The sequence below is a fragment of the Oryctolagus cuniculus genome, chromosome 2, assembly GCF_051225735.1.
Source record: "Oryctolagus cuniculus isolate XC-2025 breed Fujian yellow rabbit chromosome 2, ASM5122573v1, whole genome shotgun sequence".
NCBI lineage: Eukaryota > Metazoa > Chordata > Mammalia > Lagomorpha > Leporidae > Oryctolagus > Oryctolagus cuniculus.
Genome location: NC_142868.1, coordinates 45153436 through 45170494, shown reverse-complemented (window position 1 = coordinate 45170494; position 17059 = coordinate 45153436). Strand labels below are relative to the sequence as shown.

The following is a 17059-nucleotide window of genomic DNA, read 5'->3' as shown; positions in this document are numbered from 1 at the left end:
CTTGATCACTAGAACATAGTTACAGTCCTTATGTTTCTCAGGTGATCCAAATACACTTTCCAAACATGGTTTACAGAGTTGTGTTAATCATTGAAAGCTCAGTAGTCTTTTTTTTTTTTTTTTTTTTTTTTTAAGAGATATTGTTGATTTGGCTTACCCAGGAGTTCAGGCTAAGAAGTGACAGGTGAGGCCAGATGAGGAATTAGACGTAAACATTTAGTTGGTGGGGGCGGGAAAAATTCAGAGACTAAGGGACTTGAGAATTAAGATCATGAAGGTAGAATTCTGAAGATGAAGTCACGAAGATGTGTTGTCTTTCTAACAAACATATGGGAGTATATCTCTTCATGGCTTAAACCTCAGGCCCCACATTTATTTCAGGACATAAAGTCCTCACGTCTTATAAAACTGACAAACCTCATCATAAGCTGACCCCATCCTGTCTCTTCAGGCTAATTTCTATTGTTTGTTTTTAGGAATCCCACGTTCTAACCACAGTGAACTTTTCTGCATGCCCAGAATTCTGACTTTTATCTACCGTTCTGCCTTTGTACATGCTGTTGTCTTGAATGAAATGCTTTTTTTCTCTTCAGCTTTGCAACCTCCTGCCCATCCCTAACTCACTTGACAGGTACTTGTCTGCAGTGTCTTACCAGGCTCCCGCCCACAACACTGAGCACACCTTCATCTGTCCTCTCACAGTACTGTCTGTACATCCTGTAATATTTTACCGCAATTATATTTATTGATACCTGTCTCCAGTAGATTTTGAACTCCTTGAAGTCAAAAACTAATTCTTTATTTATAGTGCCAAGCACATTTTACATACTTAATAACCACTTATTACTGTTGTTTTGATGTACTAATCTAGTACATCACAGATGGCGCTATGCATTCAGGTCACCTGACAATTAAAATTTGGATTCTGATTAGATTCTGAGATGGGTTTGAGATTCTGCCTTTTTAATACCCATCCTGCTAGTTCATGGAGCTAATCCACAGTATCTTTGCCCAAGAAAATAGCAGAAGTGGAGCAAAGACAAAGACCATTAGAAATGTGCAAGTGGAGTGGGCATTTAGCCTGACAGATAAAGATACCCACTTCAGAGTGTCTGTGTTCAGTATGTCTCTAGCTCCTGACTCCACCTTTTAGCCAAGAGATACCATGGCAGACAGTAATGATGGCTCAAATAATTGGGTTCCTGCCACCACATGGGAGAACTCTATTGAGTTCTAGGCTTCAGCCCAGTCCAGTCCTAGTGTAGGGCATTTTGGATGTGAATCCTCAGATGGAAGAACTTTTCCATGTACTCTTTGTGTGTCTCATTAAAAAAAGAAATTTATGTCGATAGTGACATGGAAAAATCTTCCATGTAAATACTTTAGCTCCAAAAATTATAACAGAAAATCATATAGGAAGAGCTGCTTAAATCATGAAATAAAGCAGGATAGTGGAGGGTGAGTGTTGACAAGACTGGAAAGATTCACTTATGGGACTCATGTTTTAGAAAAGAAACGTGGGTAGGTAGGGGCAGCTCCTGTTGAGACTGCAGAAAAGGTGTACCCTTCATGGAAGAGATTGTGACAAGAGAAGGGATGATGACAATTTCAGGAGATTCTTGGGAAGGGGCAGGAACCTCTAGTATGTGTTAGCATTTCCACCATTGCAGATAGGAACAGTGAAGGAATTGCATTATAGGGAAGAGAACTGGATTACAGGGAAGAGAAACCCCTGAAGAAATGATAGGTACAAGAATTTGATGAGAGATCATTTCTGTATCTTAAATTTATAGGTTCAAAGCATGAAAATTATATTTTTATTAAAACTCATAGATGACAGAAGAAGTAATAGTATTAAGCATTCTGTTCCTAAATACAGCCTCACAGGTCTGATAATTCTAAGGATAAGTTTAATAAACCTAATTTTCTTTTAAAGTAATGTTATATAAAAAGAATATGTAACTTTTTAACATACGAAAAATAACAAAGATAAATTGTTTGTCTCTTGCCACTAAGCCCTTTCCCCTGCAATGAGTAATCAGTATTTACAGCCTGATGTGTACTTTTTTCCGTGCAAACTTAGGTACACATAGACAGGAATTTTTATATTTTATAAATGATGATTTTGTGTGCCAATTATTCTTCAGATTCTTCTTTAGAAACATGTTACAAACATCCCTGCAGGTCAATGGACAAAACTTTTATTCTTTAGTTGTTTTTAAATAGCTGTGTATAAATACTGATGTCCCAAAATTTGTTCTGCCATTTTCCTGTTGGTGAACAGTTGGGTAATTTCCAATTTTTGTTGCTACAAACAATATGACTAAAAACAGAAAAGCTCTATTGTTATGTCAGTAAGTGTGACTGTCATCAAATATATCAAAAATAACTTTTATGTTAATAGCATCTTTTAATGAAGGACAGCAATGTGTAACAGTATGTCCCATACAACAGGCACTAGTCACATGTGGCTATTTAAATTAAATATAATTTACATTCCTTACACCAGCCTCATTTTAAGGGTTCAATAACCATGTGAGTAGTGGCTCCCATATTGGACAGCACGAGAAGAGACCCTTTCTGTCCTCATGGAATTTTCTCTTGGACAGCTTGGACTGTACATGTGGATGTTAGGTCTTAAGTAACATATTTTCTTTTTTTTATTTTTTATTTTATTTTTTTTATTTTTTGAAAGGCAGAGTGGACAGTGAGAGAGAGAGACAGAGAGAAAAGTCTTCCTTTGCCGTTGGTTCACCCTCCATTGGCCACCGCGGCCGGCACACCACGCTGATCCGATGGCAGGAGCCAGGAGCCAGGTGCTTTTCCTGGTCTCCCATGGGGTGCAGGGCCCAAGCACCTGGGCCATCCTCCGCTGCACTCCCTGGCCACAGCAGAGAGCTGGCCTGGAAGAGGGGCAACCGGGACAGAATCCGGCGCCCCAACCGGGACTAGAACCCCGTGTGCCGGCGCCGCTAGGCGGAGGATTAGCCTAGTGAGCCGCGGCGCCGGCCCAACATATTTTCAATGAATTAGGGTTTTAATGAGGGCACTTTAAAAGTGAAAACCTTGTATTTCTATTGGTTGCCTCTGCAGTTACTTCAATGAGAATCAATACCCAGATGAAGCAAAGAGAGAAGAAATTGCAAATGCTTGCAATGCAGTTATACAGAAGCCAGGTAAGTACAGCTGTGCTCTGTGACACGTGATACAGTCCTTAGTCACAGACCAGCATCTAGGACACTAAATTTCATGCTCATCCCAATGTGGTGCTGTCAGCTCAGTCCGTGCCATTCTTCTGGAGGTCACCACCCTCTCCTGCCCACACAGTACTTCCGAAGGATGTTGTTCAGTTTTTCAAAATCAAAGGCTCCCATTGGAGACTCTCAGGGGAGTGAACCTGCATAAGAGATGAGACCTTAGGATTATTATTTTTTTAAAATTTATTTATTTGAAAGAGTTACAGAAAGAGGGAAGGAGAGGCAGAGAGAGAAAGAGAGAGGTCTTCCATTTGCTGGTTCACTCCCCAATTAGCTGCAATGGCCAGAGCTGCACCGATCTAAGCCAGGAGCTTCTTCCAGGTCTCCCGTGTGGGTACAGAGGCCCAAGGACTTGGGCCATCTTCTACTGCTTTCCCAGGCCATAGCAGAGAGCTCGATTGAAAGTGGAGCATCCAGGACTCTAACCAGTACCCATATGGCTACACCACAGCGCCAGCCCCAGAATTATTATTTTTTAATGTATTATTTTTCCAAAAACTTAGTATGAATATATAAATTCCAAAATAATAGGTATTTTCTTACACATCCTAGAATGCTATTCCACATTTTTCATCTTTTACCAGAAACCATTCTCAGTTAAGATGATCCAGTTGACATATTTGGTCAGATGTTTTGATCAGCTTATACAGAAGTATCAGTGTTCTATAACAAACAGTAATTTATTCTCCAATACCTAGAAATCAGACTCCTAGCAATCTCAACCCTGAAAACTCAGCTCCAGCAACACATAAGTGAGAGCCAGCTATATCCTGTTTCAACAAGCCAAAAGTGTGCAGGAACTTGAACTCTAAAGCTGTACAGGAACTTGCACTCTCCCTGGAAGACACTTCGCCCTCCATCAAGGCCCTAACCAGCCTGTTTTCTGGTTTCTCCATCCACTGTGGGTTGAAAACTGAAAAACAGAAAAGGATGGGAGAGAGAAGGGAATGGTACAGGTAGATTCTTACTGGCAAGCTTGGAGCTATCTATAAGAAATCACATTTGACAGCATAAATAAGATAGTAAATCGCAAATGCAACCTGGATGGTGATGTGTATTCGAGCATAGTTCAAGTAATGAATGGACATAGTGACCTTTAGTCTTCAAGAAAATATGTATAATACCCTCTGTCTTAAGATAGCAGGAAACCTATTAATATATTTCCACTTCCTGGAAACTTGTCAATAGCTTATTTCTCTAGAATGATGCTAATTAAGAGAAGATTCCAGGTAATATGTGAACTTCCATCTGGTAGACTGACTTTGTCAAATTCTTGAATACTGTATCTAGCTTTATGAATTGAATAATATTGTGTTATTAGTTGCTAGTTGTATATTTATGTGTTTGTTCATTTAGTAATAGATACTATACTAAGTAATGCTGAAAAAATTCACTCTGCATCTGTTACTTTGACAATAAAGGCAAGCAAAAGCAACTTTTAAAAAAGAAAACTAGTAATCCTTAAAACTAGTTCATTCTTGTATCCCAGATGGAGATTATCTGAATTTTATTGTATGCATTCACAGGCAAAAAGCTGTCAGATCTGGAAAGAGTTACCTCCCTGAAAGTATATAATTGGTTTGCTAACAGGCGGAAGGAAATCAAGAGGAGAGCCAATATCGGTAATGTATTAGAGGGGCTGCTTTCTCCTTTCAAGCACTTATGAACATCATGTTTATTTCAAGAGTGACTTCAGTTTAAAAACTACAGGATCCAAATGATCCTAACTTTTAACACTAACAAAAAAGTTGCCCTTCTGTTTTTCTTCATTGTATTTTTAATAACACAAAGTTAGTACTGTTTGTTATTTTTGTTGTAATGACATTGTAATCCGTTAAACTCATTGTTCTCAATATTCTAGAATGTACAGTTTGACATTCCCCTCCCCCAGCATTTGATTACTCCTGTAGTGCATATTAAGGATACTTTGTCTTGAGAGGAAATCTGATACCCAAGTTGCTTTGTTATGTGGCTGTAACTTAGGAAATACCTTATTAATAGAATTTGAATGAAAGAGGTTTAATAGACAAGGAACAGCCAAAGGCAGAGATAAACAGCACCCAGTTAATTAGAATTCTTGATTTCATCATTCTAGGATGTATGCATGGATCAAAACATCACATTGTATACTATAAATATTTATATTTGTCAATTATACCTTGTAAATGCTGGAGTGAGGAAAGAAAATGCCAAAACTGCCATAAAGAGAACTGTGAATACAACTAAAAAAGGAATAAAGGATTCTGCTTTCTAATTTAAAACTGCCCCCCCAAAAAGAATTTATGGGATTTGTATTGATTTTAGAGAAACACTGGTTTTGAACTTCTAAAATTGCATTTTGTTAAAAAGATACTTCTTGTTCATTTTAATTCTCAAACACTTCACAGAAGCCTGAAACAGGAGAGCTATTTAATTAGCAACTTCTATGAAGTATTTAACAGCTCTCAAACTCATCTAGGCATAGCAGTAGGGACTCCAGAATGGCAAATGGGACCCTCCCTGACATACAGGCAATTGAATTTTATCCATCTGCGGTTGAAAGGAAACAAAATCTAGAAGAAATATGTTCTTGTTGAATTATATTCAAGTTTCCCAACACAAAAGTTCATTCCGTGTTTCAGTCATTAGGATGAAGTAACAGATAATTTAGGGATCTATTTGCTTTTTTCGAAGAAGCAGCAATCCTGGAGAGTCATGGGATCGATGTACAGAGTCCAGGAGGCCATTCCAACAGTGATGATGTTGATGGGAATGACTACTCTGAACAGGTAAGCAGGCAAGCAGCTGGACAGAGGGACTTGGTTGCTGAGCAGTGGGATAGTGTGACAACTCAGTTCCATGGGTGTGGTTATACGGGGTGGGGGAGGGGGGTGGGTGTCCCTCCACTCTGCTCATGTGTCTAGTTAGTTTTTCATGTAATTTGAAAGGAATGTGGTAAGATTCAGTTGTCCTGTTGAATTTGTGAGAAATCGTTACTCACCCACATGGATTTATTGTCATACAACAGGATACTTGGCAAGTACGCAATGGGGAGGAGGAGGAGGGAAGAAGTTCAGAGGGAGGCAGAGAAGCAGAGAAGGTAGAAGAAGAGAGGAGGATCTGATCCAAACAAGCAAGTTGCACCATCACCACACACACTCAGTGTTTGAGAAACACTAGGGGCAGCTGGGCAGCTGTGACCCATGCCTACACATGGACCGATGCAGGGCACCATGGAAGGCCTCACTGCAGTGGGGAGCTCTCACCCACAGGAGTGGTTCTTCCAGAGTCTCTCTGGCACATTGACACATGCATCCTCTCATAAGTATAATACCTGCATGTCTTCTCACCTAGCCCTGATTTATTCTGCATTGCTTGGGGAAAAATGTATTTAATTGTAGCCACTGCATGGAATAATTCAGTAAGACAGACTATGGGAGCCTCCCCCTGCCATTTAAGATTTCCTTAAAATTTTTATAGGATTTCATTTCCTTTCCATTTTTAATATCCAAAGAATGTATGGTCCTTTCCCCTAGACCCCAACAAAAAACGTCTGCTCTTCCCTACAAGTTTTCCTTGTTCCTCAGTAGTTCATCCCCGTAGTCCTCCGTGTGTATCTGCCTCCTAACAGCTTTACAGCCTGTCTGCTGGCTGGGCACAGCCACTCTGAGAGTGTGTGTGATATGAAACTGAGCCCTTTAAAACTGTAAAGATTCTTCCGTGAAAACTGGAATGAAATAACACCCACGCTTTCCAAGACTCCAAACTACACCATAGCCCCACCTTTTACTCAAGAGAATGTTCTGTAAGTCTTTCTAGTTGGAAACATTCCTGTTATTTTTCAGTCTACCAATATAGATGGAACATTTCCATCTTTTTTTACAGATGCCCTGAGGGCAGCACATCCCATGCTTTTTTCCCCAAGGGACTTACCCTTTCCAAAGCTCTTTGATACAGAGTTCCCCTGAAGATGTGACAGGTGAGAAATGTACCCCTTATTTGTAACACTGTCTTCAGTGCCTGACATACATCCTGCAATGCAAGTTTCCTTCACAGCTTTATTGTTTTAACACATCCTTTCAAGGGAGGAGAACTTCACACTCCCTCTAAGTAAGGCACCTGCCAACCCCCTTACACAGAAGGAGAGCTCCTCACCTTTCTCTCATAGCCATTTCTGGCAATGACACTTGTCTTGTTGAAACAGAAATTTTTTTTTCCCTTTACAAAATTGTGTTTTTATCTGCAAGATATTGATGCCTATAGTTTTTGTTTTTGTCTAGTTTCCTCAGTTCATTAGAGATACTATAAATTCTAATAATCTGTTTTGTTAGAGTAGCAATCTGAAATTTAATGACTCACCAGAATGGTCTTCAATGATTAGTGCTATATTTGTTGCAAACAGAAAGATCCAAACATTCGTGTTATTTTTGTTTTCAGTCACTCCAGGTTTGATCATTATCACAAGCAATCTTTCTGATGGAATAAATAAGATTCTTAGAAAAAAAAAAACATTTTTAGTGCTTTTTATTTGTTGAATCATAAAAATGTCAACTAGGAGTCTCTGGACCTATATCCATTCAGTGTCTACTTAAATACAGTTCACCTCTGCCTATCATGAGACCCTCCCTCACCATTTCCTCCATGAATGTTCTGCTTCCCTTTGTCCCAGCATGCCTTTCTGTGAGCTAAAGTATTTTACCAATCTAGTAATAACAGTCATTTCTTATTTCTGCACATCCAGGATGACAGCACGAGCCATAGTGACCACCAAGACCCCATCTCATTAGCTGTGGAAATGGCAGCAGTCAACCACACTATCTTGGCATTGGCCCGACAAGGAGCCAACGAAATCAAGACAGAGGCCCTGGATGATGACTGATCAGGGAAGGTTAAACACGCCAAGTAAACTTAGTTTAGACGTAGCACCTTAGCAGACTTTCCTCGGTCCTTAACATGTGTTCTTACAGTATAACTTGCAGTTTCTTGTATGTCAGGTAGCCGTTAGGGTCTTGTTCTGTGAAGATGGCATGGTGCCCTCAGCCTTTGCATATACTCTCTCAGTATTAAATCCCAATAAATAATAACTACCAACCAACCAAACTTCCCTCTCCCTGCCCCCAAGGCTAGAAAATCTTGCTGCTCCGTCTTAGCATTCCAAAAAAGTGCTTCCAGGTATTTAGATAGCCCTCAGTTCTCAACTATTAGGCTGTGTGTAAAATCTTGGGTACCTTTAGATTCATGTAACACTATTCCCATACCACCTTTTCCTTCCCCAAGACTGATAGGATGTAAGCTGAGGTAGTGGCACAGGATTGACAGACACCTTTCGGGAGTATCCACAGAGTAAAAAGAACACTAGAATCTCCACCTCAGCACGAGAATCATGGATTTCCAGCTGCAAGAAGCCGTGCCTCATTATAGTCACACCGTGGCTAGATTATACTTTGGGTGCTGTGCTAAGAATGTCAACGAAAAAAATCAGTCTCAGATTCTGGTTGATGCCTGACACAGACATCCTTTCCTCTCACAAGCTGTGTGACTTAGTAGATAAAATACTGCCTTCTGCCTTTAGGGACCATGATTAAAAACAAAAGACAAAAAACAAAGTCATTTAAAGGAAAAACTCAGCTTGAGAGCATTGGGAAAACATCCGAGCTGAATGTTTTAATATATGCCCAGTTCTCAGAACCACTGTACATTCCGCAGCACAGTTGTCAGTGCCTGCCTGCAAAAGTGCTAGAGGTTATCATGGACCTTGCTTGGCCTCCTGTCAGTGTCCCCTTTCCCTGCTACCAAAAAAGTCTTTCAAGCATGGAGCGAAGGTCAAAACAGTAAAGAACATGGTTTCTGTATCCATTAACTGAAGCTCCCTTAATCTAAGAGGTTGATAGAGGGCTTTGTAGTGGAATTATACTATCACAGATGTAAACATTTGGCTATATAGGAGCAGAAGAAAAGTAGGGGGTGCGAGATACTAGGGGAATGTGACTGCTTTGGTGTTCTCTTTTACTCTGTCCTTGTAGAGGTGTGAAAAGCTATATTGCTACAGGCAATTTATTTAATAATTGGAAGCCATATTGATAATGGATGTGGTAATATTTGTAAAGTTTAATCTACTTTAAGCGGCAGTAAGTAATGGAATTTTTTTCCTTGATCACATATGTAGCACTTTTGTTACTTTTTAAAGATATTTATATTTGATAAATCTTTTTTTTCATTTTGAGAACTCAAAAATACCAAACAGTGAACTTGCGTTATAAAGTCACCCTGTGATCACCTTGTCATCTAGTAGCAAAATGATGAACTATTCATGCATCAAAGAAAATTACATCTGCTGGCCTTGTATGAAAATGATCTCTTGGCATCCTGATTAAATGACACCCTGTCACTGTGGGTAAGGGGAAACAGCCTTCAATGTAGCAGCATTGGGTGCGTCTGTATATTTTCTGCCTCATTCCATCTCTCCTTTATATGTATAATGAAGCCTTGCTTAAAGTGGAATATAGGGCAGGGTTTCTGTCTTTTTGTCCATTACCTGAAAAGAATTTCTAAGATAAAAGGAAGATGCTATTTCCTTACCTCTTCACCCATTCTCCCTCACCAAATGTATTCAGCCCAAAACTATTGAGAGAAAGAGACTTACTGACATCTTCTGTGTTTTCCCCCCTCATTCATGAAATACTGAATATCCTCCAGTTCTAGCTGGTCTTATTCCACTTAAGGCACACAATGACTAGGATCATCTAAGGTGTAAATCCTGCTTATGTAAGTGTGAGGAAGAACCTTTGGGGAGGGCATAAGAGCACTTGTCTATGTCTGTGACTTTACAGAGCCATTGGCACTGCCTGTCCTGCTTTTGTCCACAGACTTCAGGGATGGGGGTGGGGGGCACAGGAAGTAGAAATGTACTTTCTGTAGCTTCCAAGATTTCAAGTAAAATGGGGCAGTCTTCTCTTACTTTACTGTATTGCTTGAACCAACAAATTCAAGAGTAGCATTTGTTAATCTCAGGAATGATTCTCTCCCACCCCCATTCATATCATTTCTTGTTTCATTTGACTTTTTACTTCACTTACAAAATTGTGTTGTTTCCTTTTATTTTGCTAAGAAGTTTAACATACTGATCTCTCCATTTTGGTGGAATTTTGTCTGCTTATTCTCAGTTGAATCAGGAAGAACAAGGAGAGAAAAAATATACTCTGTGACAAGCCACATCCATGATTTATTGTAAAGAGATTATTATAATTGATAGCTTCTTTATGATGGGATTGCTAGTATCATTTGTTCTTGCTGGTTTTTTTAAAGGAACAGACTCAAACTGTTGAGACAGCTGCCGTTTCTAAAGAAATACAATGATTGCCACAGAAAAGCTAAAAGGTTTTGTTGTTTTAAGACCTTTATAGAACAAAATAGGCTTCAGAGAATGAACGGGAGTTGGCATCCTAGGGGGCAGTACCAGGCCCTCCCTGGCAATGAAATAAACCTGAAAGGATACTGCTACAATCATGAAGAATAGCATCATACTGAGTTCAGTAGGAATAGGAGGACAGAATCTTTTCACCCGTAATTCTCCTTGTAATTGAAGATGGCTGGCCTGCTCTTAAGGCCCCACTGCCTTACAAAGAACTTGACTTTTTCATCAAGTGAGAGAATTTACTTCCTTGGGATCAAGATATAAATCTACCATCAGTTTCCTGTTTTTCACCAGGTTCAATGCTACTATCTTGTCCAGACTATCTTAGCTGTCATAAGGGCAAATAGAGCTGCCACTAGTTGACTTCTAATATCATTGGATGGCAAATCTCTCATACTGTTTCAGGTTTTAGAGGAGGTATTAACAACATATACTCTAAGCTGGTCTATTCCTGGCGGGGAGAATAGGCAGCTTAAAAAAAAAATGTGCTCTGTGCTCTTTGGTTGCTCTGTCCCTCTTCTCTCACCTCATATGCTTTTTCAGGCCCCAGAGGACTCTTTCAGGGGATTAAAGACTGAAAAATGTGGGGTGGGGGCAACCTTGCCAACAAGTATTCCTGTAATTTGTTATTTTTAAAAGACACTTTAACGGAATTACTGTGGTTAGACGGGTACCCCTCCCACCCTTCTTAAAATACCTTACATAGGGATCTTTTAAAATGGATCATCTTAATGAGATTTCTGCCTACCTGTTGATAACTTTAACATCAGATGAAAGCCAGGGGACGGCACACAATACACTCTGAGACATTCTAGTACCATTCAGTACCAAACAGACATTTTAATTTCATCAAACCTTATAATATTAGAGTACCACAAAGGAATTGTCTTCACCGTCTCGTCTTTTAAGTGTTTCTTCACAGAAATAGGAAGGCATAGAGCTCCCTTTAAGGCACTTTATACCCCAGCTTAATAGTGGAGACCCCCTAAAATGCCATGAGTGAGGAAGCAGCTCATTAATACTGAAGTATGCCTATCCAGGTCCTCTAGCTCCTGATAGTTATGATTCAACACCACTTGTGTTACAACCAGATACCCAGATATATTTTTACCTCAAATGATAACTCATGAAGAGATCACTGATAGTTTTTCGTATTTAGCCTATGACTTTAGGAAATACTGATGTTAGAAATTTCCCTCTTGCATACAATCATCAAACAAAATTGCAGCAAACATGGGCTCTCATTTAGTCAGAAATCTCTAGTCACATCCTTTCCATCTATGAACAATCCCTCTTCCACTTTCCTCTCTGATCCACCACTAAGTTCTGATCTAGAGTTAATTTGTTTGCTGTAATTTTTAATCTTCTGACAGCAGGCAAAGCAGGTGGTATAGTCCCATCTCTGAACACAGTCCATCCTGTGTTGACCAGCTTCATATTCCACTGATCACTTACATTATGTCTGCCCAAAGCAGTAGGAAAAAAATCAGTTTTCCACAAATGATCTCCCACCCCATCCTAAAAATGTGAACTGCAAGTCTTTACTCTCTCTGGTCTTAAGCAGCAGTCTTCCCATTCACGGCTCCGCCTTCTACAATTGCTTTTATCTTTCATTGTATGGAGAACAACCACAGTATTTTTCCCCAGGAGTCTCAAAAGATTCTTAGGCAATAATTTTTCTTGTAGTTGATGAGTACTGACCTTCTACATTGTATGCTGGTTTCTGTGTTAATCTTTGTGATTTAAATCTTACGAGTGGTGATAGATTTTGTCATGTTTTTGTTTTTAAGATTATTGGTAATGTTTAACTACTGTATTCATTGGGGCTGCATTGAGACCAGCCAAATTCATTAATAGCTTTACTGAGCCAGATTTACTTGTCAAGATTTCCCAAGTGAAAGTTGGACATGTTGACCAGCTCCCACTGGTGTTATCTTTTGAGGGAAAGGGGTGGGAAGATGCACTGGGGCAGGGGTGGGAATTATACATATAAAGCATTCCTTGTTTTATGTGCTCTTTAAATAGCAAAGATGTTTACTCAGGATTTGGGGATCAGTTGTCAGCCATATTGAATTTGGCAAACAGAGCTGCATGCCCTGAAAACCCTCCTCCTGTTTCTTCATTTCCATGTTGTCTAACATTACCTAGGAGTTCCTGAGTTATCTAGTTATCCAGTGTAAAGGTATTGCACCCTAATGAGGGTGGAAGGCTCTCCCAGGGAGGCAACTAAGAATGGCCTGGTTATCTCTGAGGATTTCATGGTAGCATGCTGTCAAAGCCAAGGCACCCCCCCCCTTTTTTTGTAATGTGGTTTCCTTTGTTATTACATACTCTTGGTTTCAATGATGACTATCAAAGAAAAAAGATTCCTTATCACTCTCAAGAGAACTGACATGCTAAAGAGGTAAGAGTCTTTTTAGATACATGAAACCAACAAGTCAGTTTTATATCACAGAAACTCTTCTCTCATAAACAGGTTAGGTTTTGAAAGGCTATTCATATTCTCTTTATTGTAAGTTGACAGTGATAAGCTACTGTTCTTGCCGTCTTTCAGGGCTGATGGTTAGCTCACATATCTCTGAACTGCAATTTTGTTTGTATCTATGAACAAACATTGGTAGTTTGTAAGTTGGGAAGTTTCCATGTTAGTTTCATTTCTCCCACTTGATAGGAATGAGAAATAGCAAAAAGGAATCTAAGGATCTGAGAAATCCAGTTTCTTGTAACAACGCATTCTTTTTCTAATTGAGAGAAAAAGATACAGGGGAGAAGATAATGTGAGAAAATTGGGCTATGCCCTGTTTATCTTCTTTGACATAGCAGATGCCTTGGATTACAAATGTGGGTATCCCTGAACCTCTTTTTCATCATTCTTAATACGATATTTCAGGCAGAACAAATTCTAATTTATTCCATTTAAGTGAAATTTGCTAAGTGCTTTTATACCATTAGACGGTTAACCATGCACATCCCTCATCTCCCTAGCCACTCTCTTAACACACATCTTTAAGGGAATGTGGCCACTCTCCTGATACTGTTTTTACATGACAAGTTTTCAGGTTGGTTTGCTCCAGTCTGGACAGCAGTATCTGAACTTACTTAGCTGCCCTCCAGTTGGTGCCTGAGCACCTCTGTATAGCCAGTGTGTGGGTAGCACTCAGCTCAGCACACACTTCAATCTTGGAATGCCAGCTCTCTTGACTCCATTTTCATATTCTATCTCTTTTAAATAAGAGTGGCTCAATACAGCCATAATTAACTCTCAAATTCACATTGGTGTGCTGTGATCAAATGAAGGTTTGGCTGAATCTTTTCAAATTGTAACCATGGTAATTGAGGGGGGTGGCATAGAATGAATATATAAAAATATAATGGCAATTGTTCTGAATGACTGAGTGTCCTCCTGACATGTAATTAGCTGTTTTAGCAGGATGTGGATTGGCATGGTCATAATTAAAAGGATTTCTGTCCTTTATGTGATTGAAAATAGCAGCACTCCCGTCCCCTGTTCCCTTTTAGCACTAATGCTCCCAAGAACATTTGGAACAGCAACTCAGTAAACTAAAATAATGACATGGTATTCATGTTCTTCCCTGAGTGCAAGAAAAGGATTTAGAGTTATTTCAGCTTCAAAATGGAAGCCTTAGATTATTGCTTCCCATCTGACTTCTACATTTTTGAAAACCTTAATTTCAGCCTGCTCCACCTTTGGCAGAAACCAATTCAGAATTCCAGAGTCAACCTCTGACAAGGCTTCCAGTTCACTCCATCTGACTTGCCAGCCAGTGAGGGTGTGTGGTTGGCCCAGCTTGTAGACATTTGCTGCTTACTGAGCTCCCCTGAGTTTCCATATTTTTACTGGGTTACCTGATATGTCCATTGCCATCATCATCAGAAATTACTGACCAAGCAGCAATTTACTAAGAGTTGAATAGGGTTTTCCTCATTAAACCATAAGATCAGAGCAGACAATGTGACAAGAGCACACAGGCTCTCAATACCTCTGTGACATGAATGGAAAACTCTATTTTGCACTGTTCTCAAGTTACTGGAGCAGTAGGACACACATATGAGTCTGCCTTAACTTCTCACATCACTCTTACGGAGCAATTACCAACCTCTTCACATCAGTTATCTTCTTTTCCTAGCCCTGATTTTGCCGTGTTCTGCTGTGTCAGGACACTCCTAAGTTGTTCTCTCCCTTTCCTATTTCCTCCCTTCACTTCTGTGACCCTGTGCCATTGGCTGTCATGTGGCTGTGAGACTCCACATGGTTTCTGACCCTTCTCATCCAGCATATATTCTTATCCTTCTTATCTTATTGCATAAGAGCTGCTGAATCACTAGCCGCCTTCTGGATATGACTGTTTGGTTATCTGTTTTCACCCATCACTAGTAGAGTTTTAATTTAGCTATGTGGTCAGGAGTGACTGCAAGAATATTAGCACCCAACACAGCTGCCAAGAGGCCTTTCACAGCTGTGCCATGCCCATGAGCCTCATGGTTATGCCCAATATGCCTACATCATTCAGCCCTCCCCCCACCCCCGCTTCAGGCCAGGATACTACAGGATTGGTTAGTAGCCACTAAAGATAATACAGGTCTGGTTTTCTAAGAAATCCCCACATATCAGAAGTACTCCTAACCTAGATGAAGTCCTCGGTATAGTTCAGTCTCCTGAGAACACTGAGGTTGGCTGCTTGTTTACAATTGTCTTCTCCCCCTACCCCAGATACACACAGAATTTAGCATAAGGTTCTACTGCCTTAGGATTCTTTGTTTTATTTATGTTCCTTCCACAATGCCTACATTGAAATGTATGGTAGTGCTTTGGTTAGTTCAGGAAAAAAAAAAAAATCCTGTAAGAGGTTTTTACTGAGTGCTTTGCCTCCTGTAAGAACTAAAATCAACCTCATGTTCACCCACTCCTTGTACTCCTACAGCCACTGAGACTGTTTCCTTTGGGATCCTATCAGTCTTATGACAACTGCAATGACCCTGAATTTATGACCTGAATAGTAAAGCACTCCTCTTATTTTCTCAGCTTCTGAAAGATAACCATCTTCCTTAGAATTTAGAATCTGTCTTAAGATTAGAATTTCAGAGAACTGAGTACATGAGTCTAATTCTGTGATTTGTGAGACATGCATTAAATAGCCAACAGAAGATTCCTATTATCTGCCCACATTAAAAGCAAATAGAATTAGCACTGTAGTTAAAGCCTTCTAACATAATCTGCTAGTACAGGAATCCAAGTAGCGGCTTTGCTGTCACAGGGGCTGGGCTACTGACAAAGTGAAGCTGGAGCGGCATTTCCTATCTGAATGTTTTCAGAGACCACTTTGATTTCCGAAATTCCTAACCTAACTAAAAGCAAAACCAAAAACCTACTTGCCAAAAGTAGTGAAATTACAGGTAGTACTGACTCAAGAAATACTTTTGGAAGAAAACATCAGCAGTCAGTCACTCCTGAAAGAATCCGAAGTAGAGATACCAGCGTTCTCAGTCGTACTGCAGGAGACAAACACACAGAGCCCTCCTAGCTCTCTGAGCCTAAGATTGCAGGTGACATTTAGGAAGCTTGTACCCTGCTGGGCACTGGGCACGAGCCCCCCCTTGAGCAGCACCACTTCAGCTGCAGCACACTGGTTGCTGCTTTCATCTTACGAGGATGTTAATCAGAGCACAGGCCACTCGACTAGTAAAGTCACCGACTAGTAACCCATTTTATTTTCTCAAGGGATGGCACTGGATAACCCCACAGATAGACTTTCACATTGCCGTCATCTCAATGACCTGAGTTCCCACTGAAACTGGACAAACCTTGATGAGGACCGAGACACCACAACCTGGACTTCTTCCATAGCACTGCCCTTGGGTCTTCCTCCATGGTCAGCAATGGTGACAGAAACAGTCGCTGTAGCTGTGTTGGGAAGTGGAAAAAATATATGTGGCTGTCTTACCTCTGAGTGCCACAGGGAGCTGGGATTTGTGGGCAGTTAGTGAAGACAGAATCTGAACATCGCTCACACTTCCCATCTTCCCTCTGGCTCTTGTAGCACTTCCTTAGAGCCTGTTACTACTAGGCGTCCTGCTGTGTTTAGAGGTGTGCTCAGCCAGCCCATGCATCCTGTCCTTCCCTCTACCACAGCCACATTCAGAGGGCACAGGCATTGTAGAAATCACCGTTTCCTCATATTGTCCTAGTGTCTGCACTGCCTTAGGCACTCCCTAGCTCCCGATGAGCTTTAACTGGCAAGTAGCAGTTGCACAGAGACAAGTACAGGTTAGAGCTCAGGCCAAGAATGCAGCAAAGGGGCGAGCTCCCTTGGGATACAGACCTGTTTCCTGTCCTGCCACGGTTCATGTGGAGGCTCACTGATGGTTGCTTGGGGATGCTGAACAACGG

General features: G+C 40.4%; 1 protein-coding gene across 36 annotated transcripts in view; it reads left to right on the top strand.

Annotated features, from left to right (window-relative positions):
- HMBOX1 (homeobox containing 1) overlaps positions 1-16036 on the top strand; it is a 224176-nt gene extending 208140 nt beyond the window's left edge. For 4 of the 36 annotated variants that reach the window (XM_051842545.3, XM_070068229.2, XM_070068227.2 and 1 more), the window contains 4 exons: positions 3094-3176; positions 4784-4879; positions 5934-6025; positions 7978-12753. In XM_051842545.3, the coding sequence (XP_051698505.1) occupies positions 3094-3176; positions 4784-4879; positions 5934-6025; positions 7978-8115 (409 nt within the window). In that variant the 3' untranslated portion in view covers positions 8116-12753. Of the gene's footprint in view, positions 1-3093; positions 3177-4783; positions 4880-5930; positions 6026-6264; positions 6370-7121; positions 7216-7977 lie in introns of all 36 variants that reach the window. The other 32 variants (XR_011386240.2, XR_007918102.3, XR_011386241.1 and 29 more) reach the window with 20 other exon arrangements.
- Positions 16037-17059: the final 1023 nt, after the last annotated feature.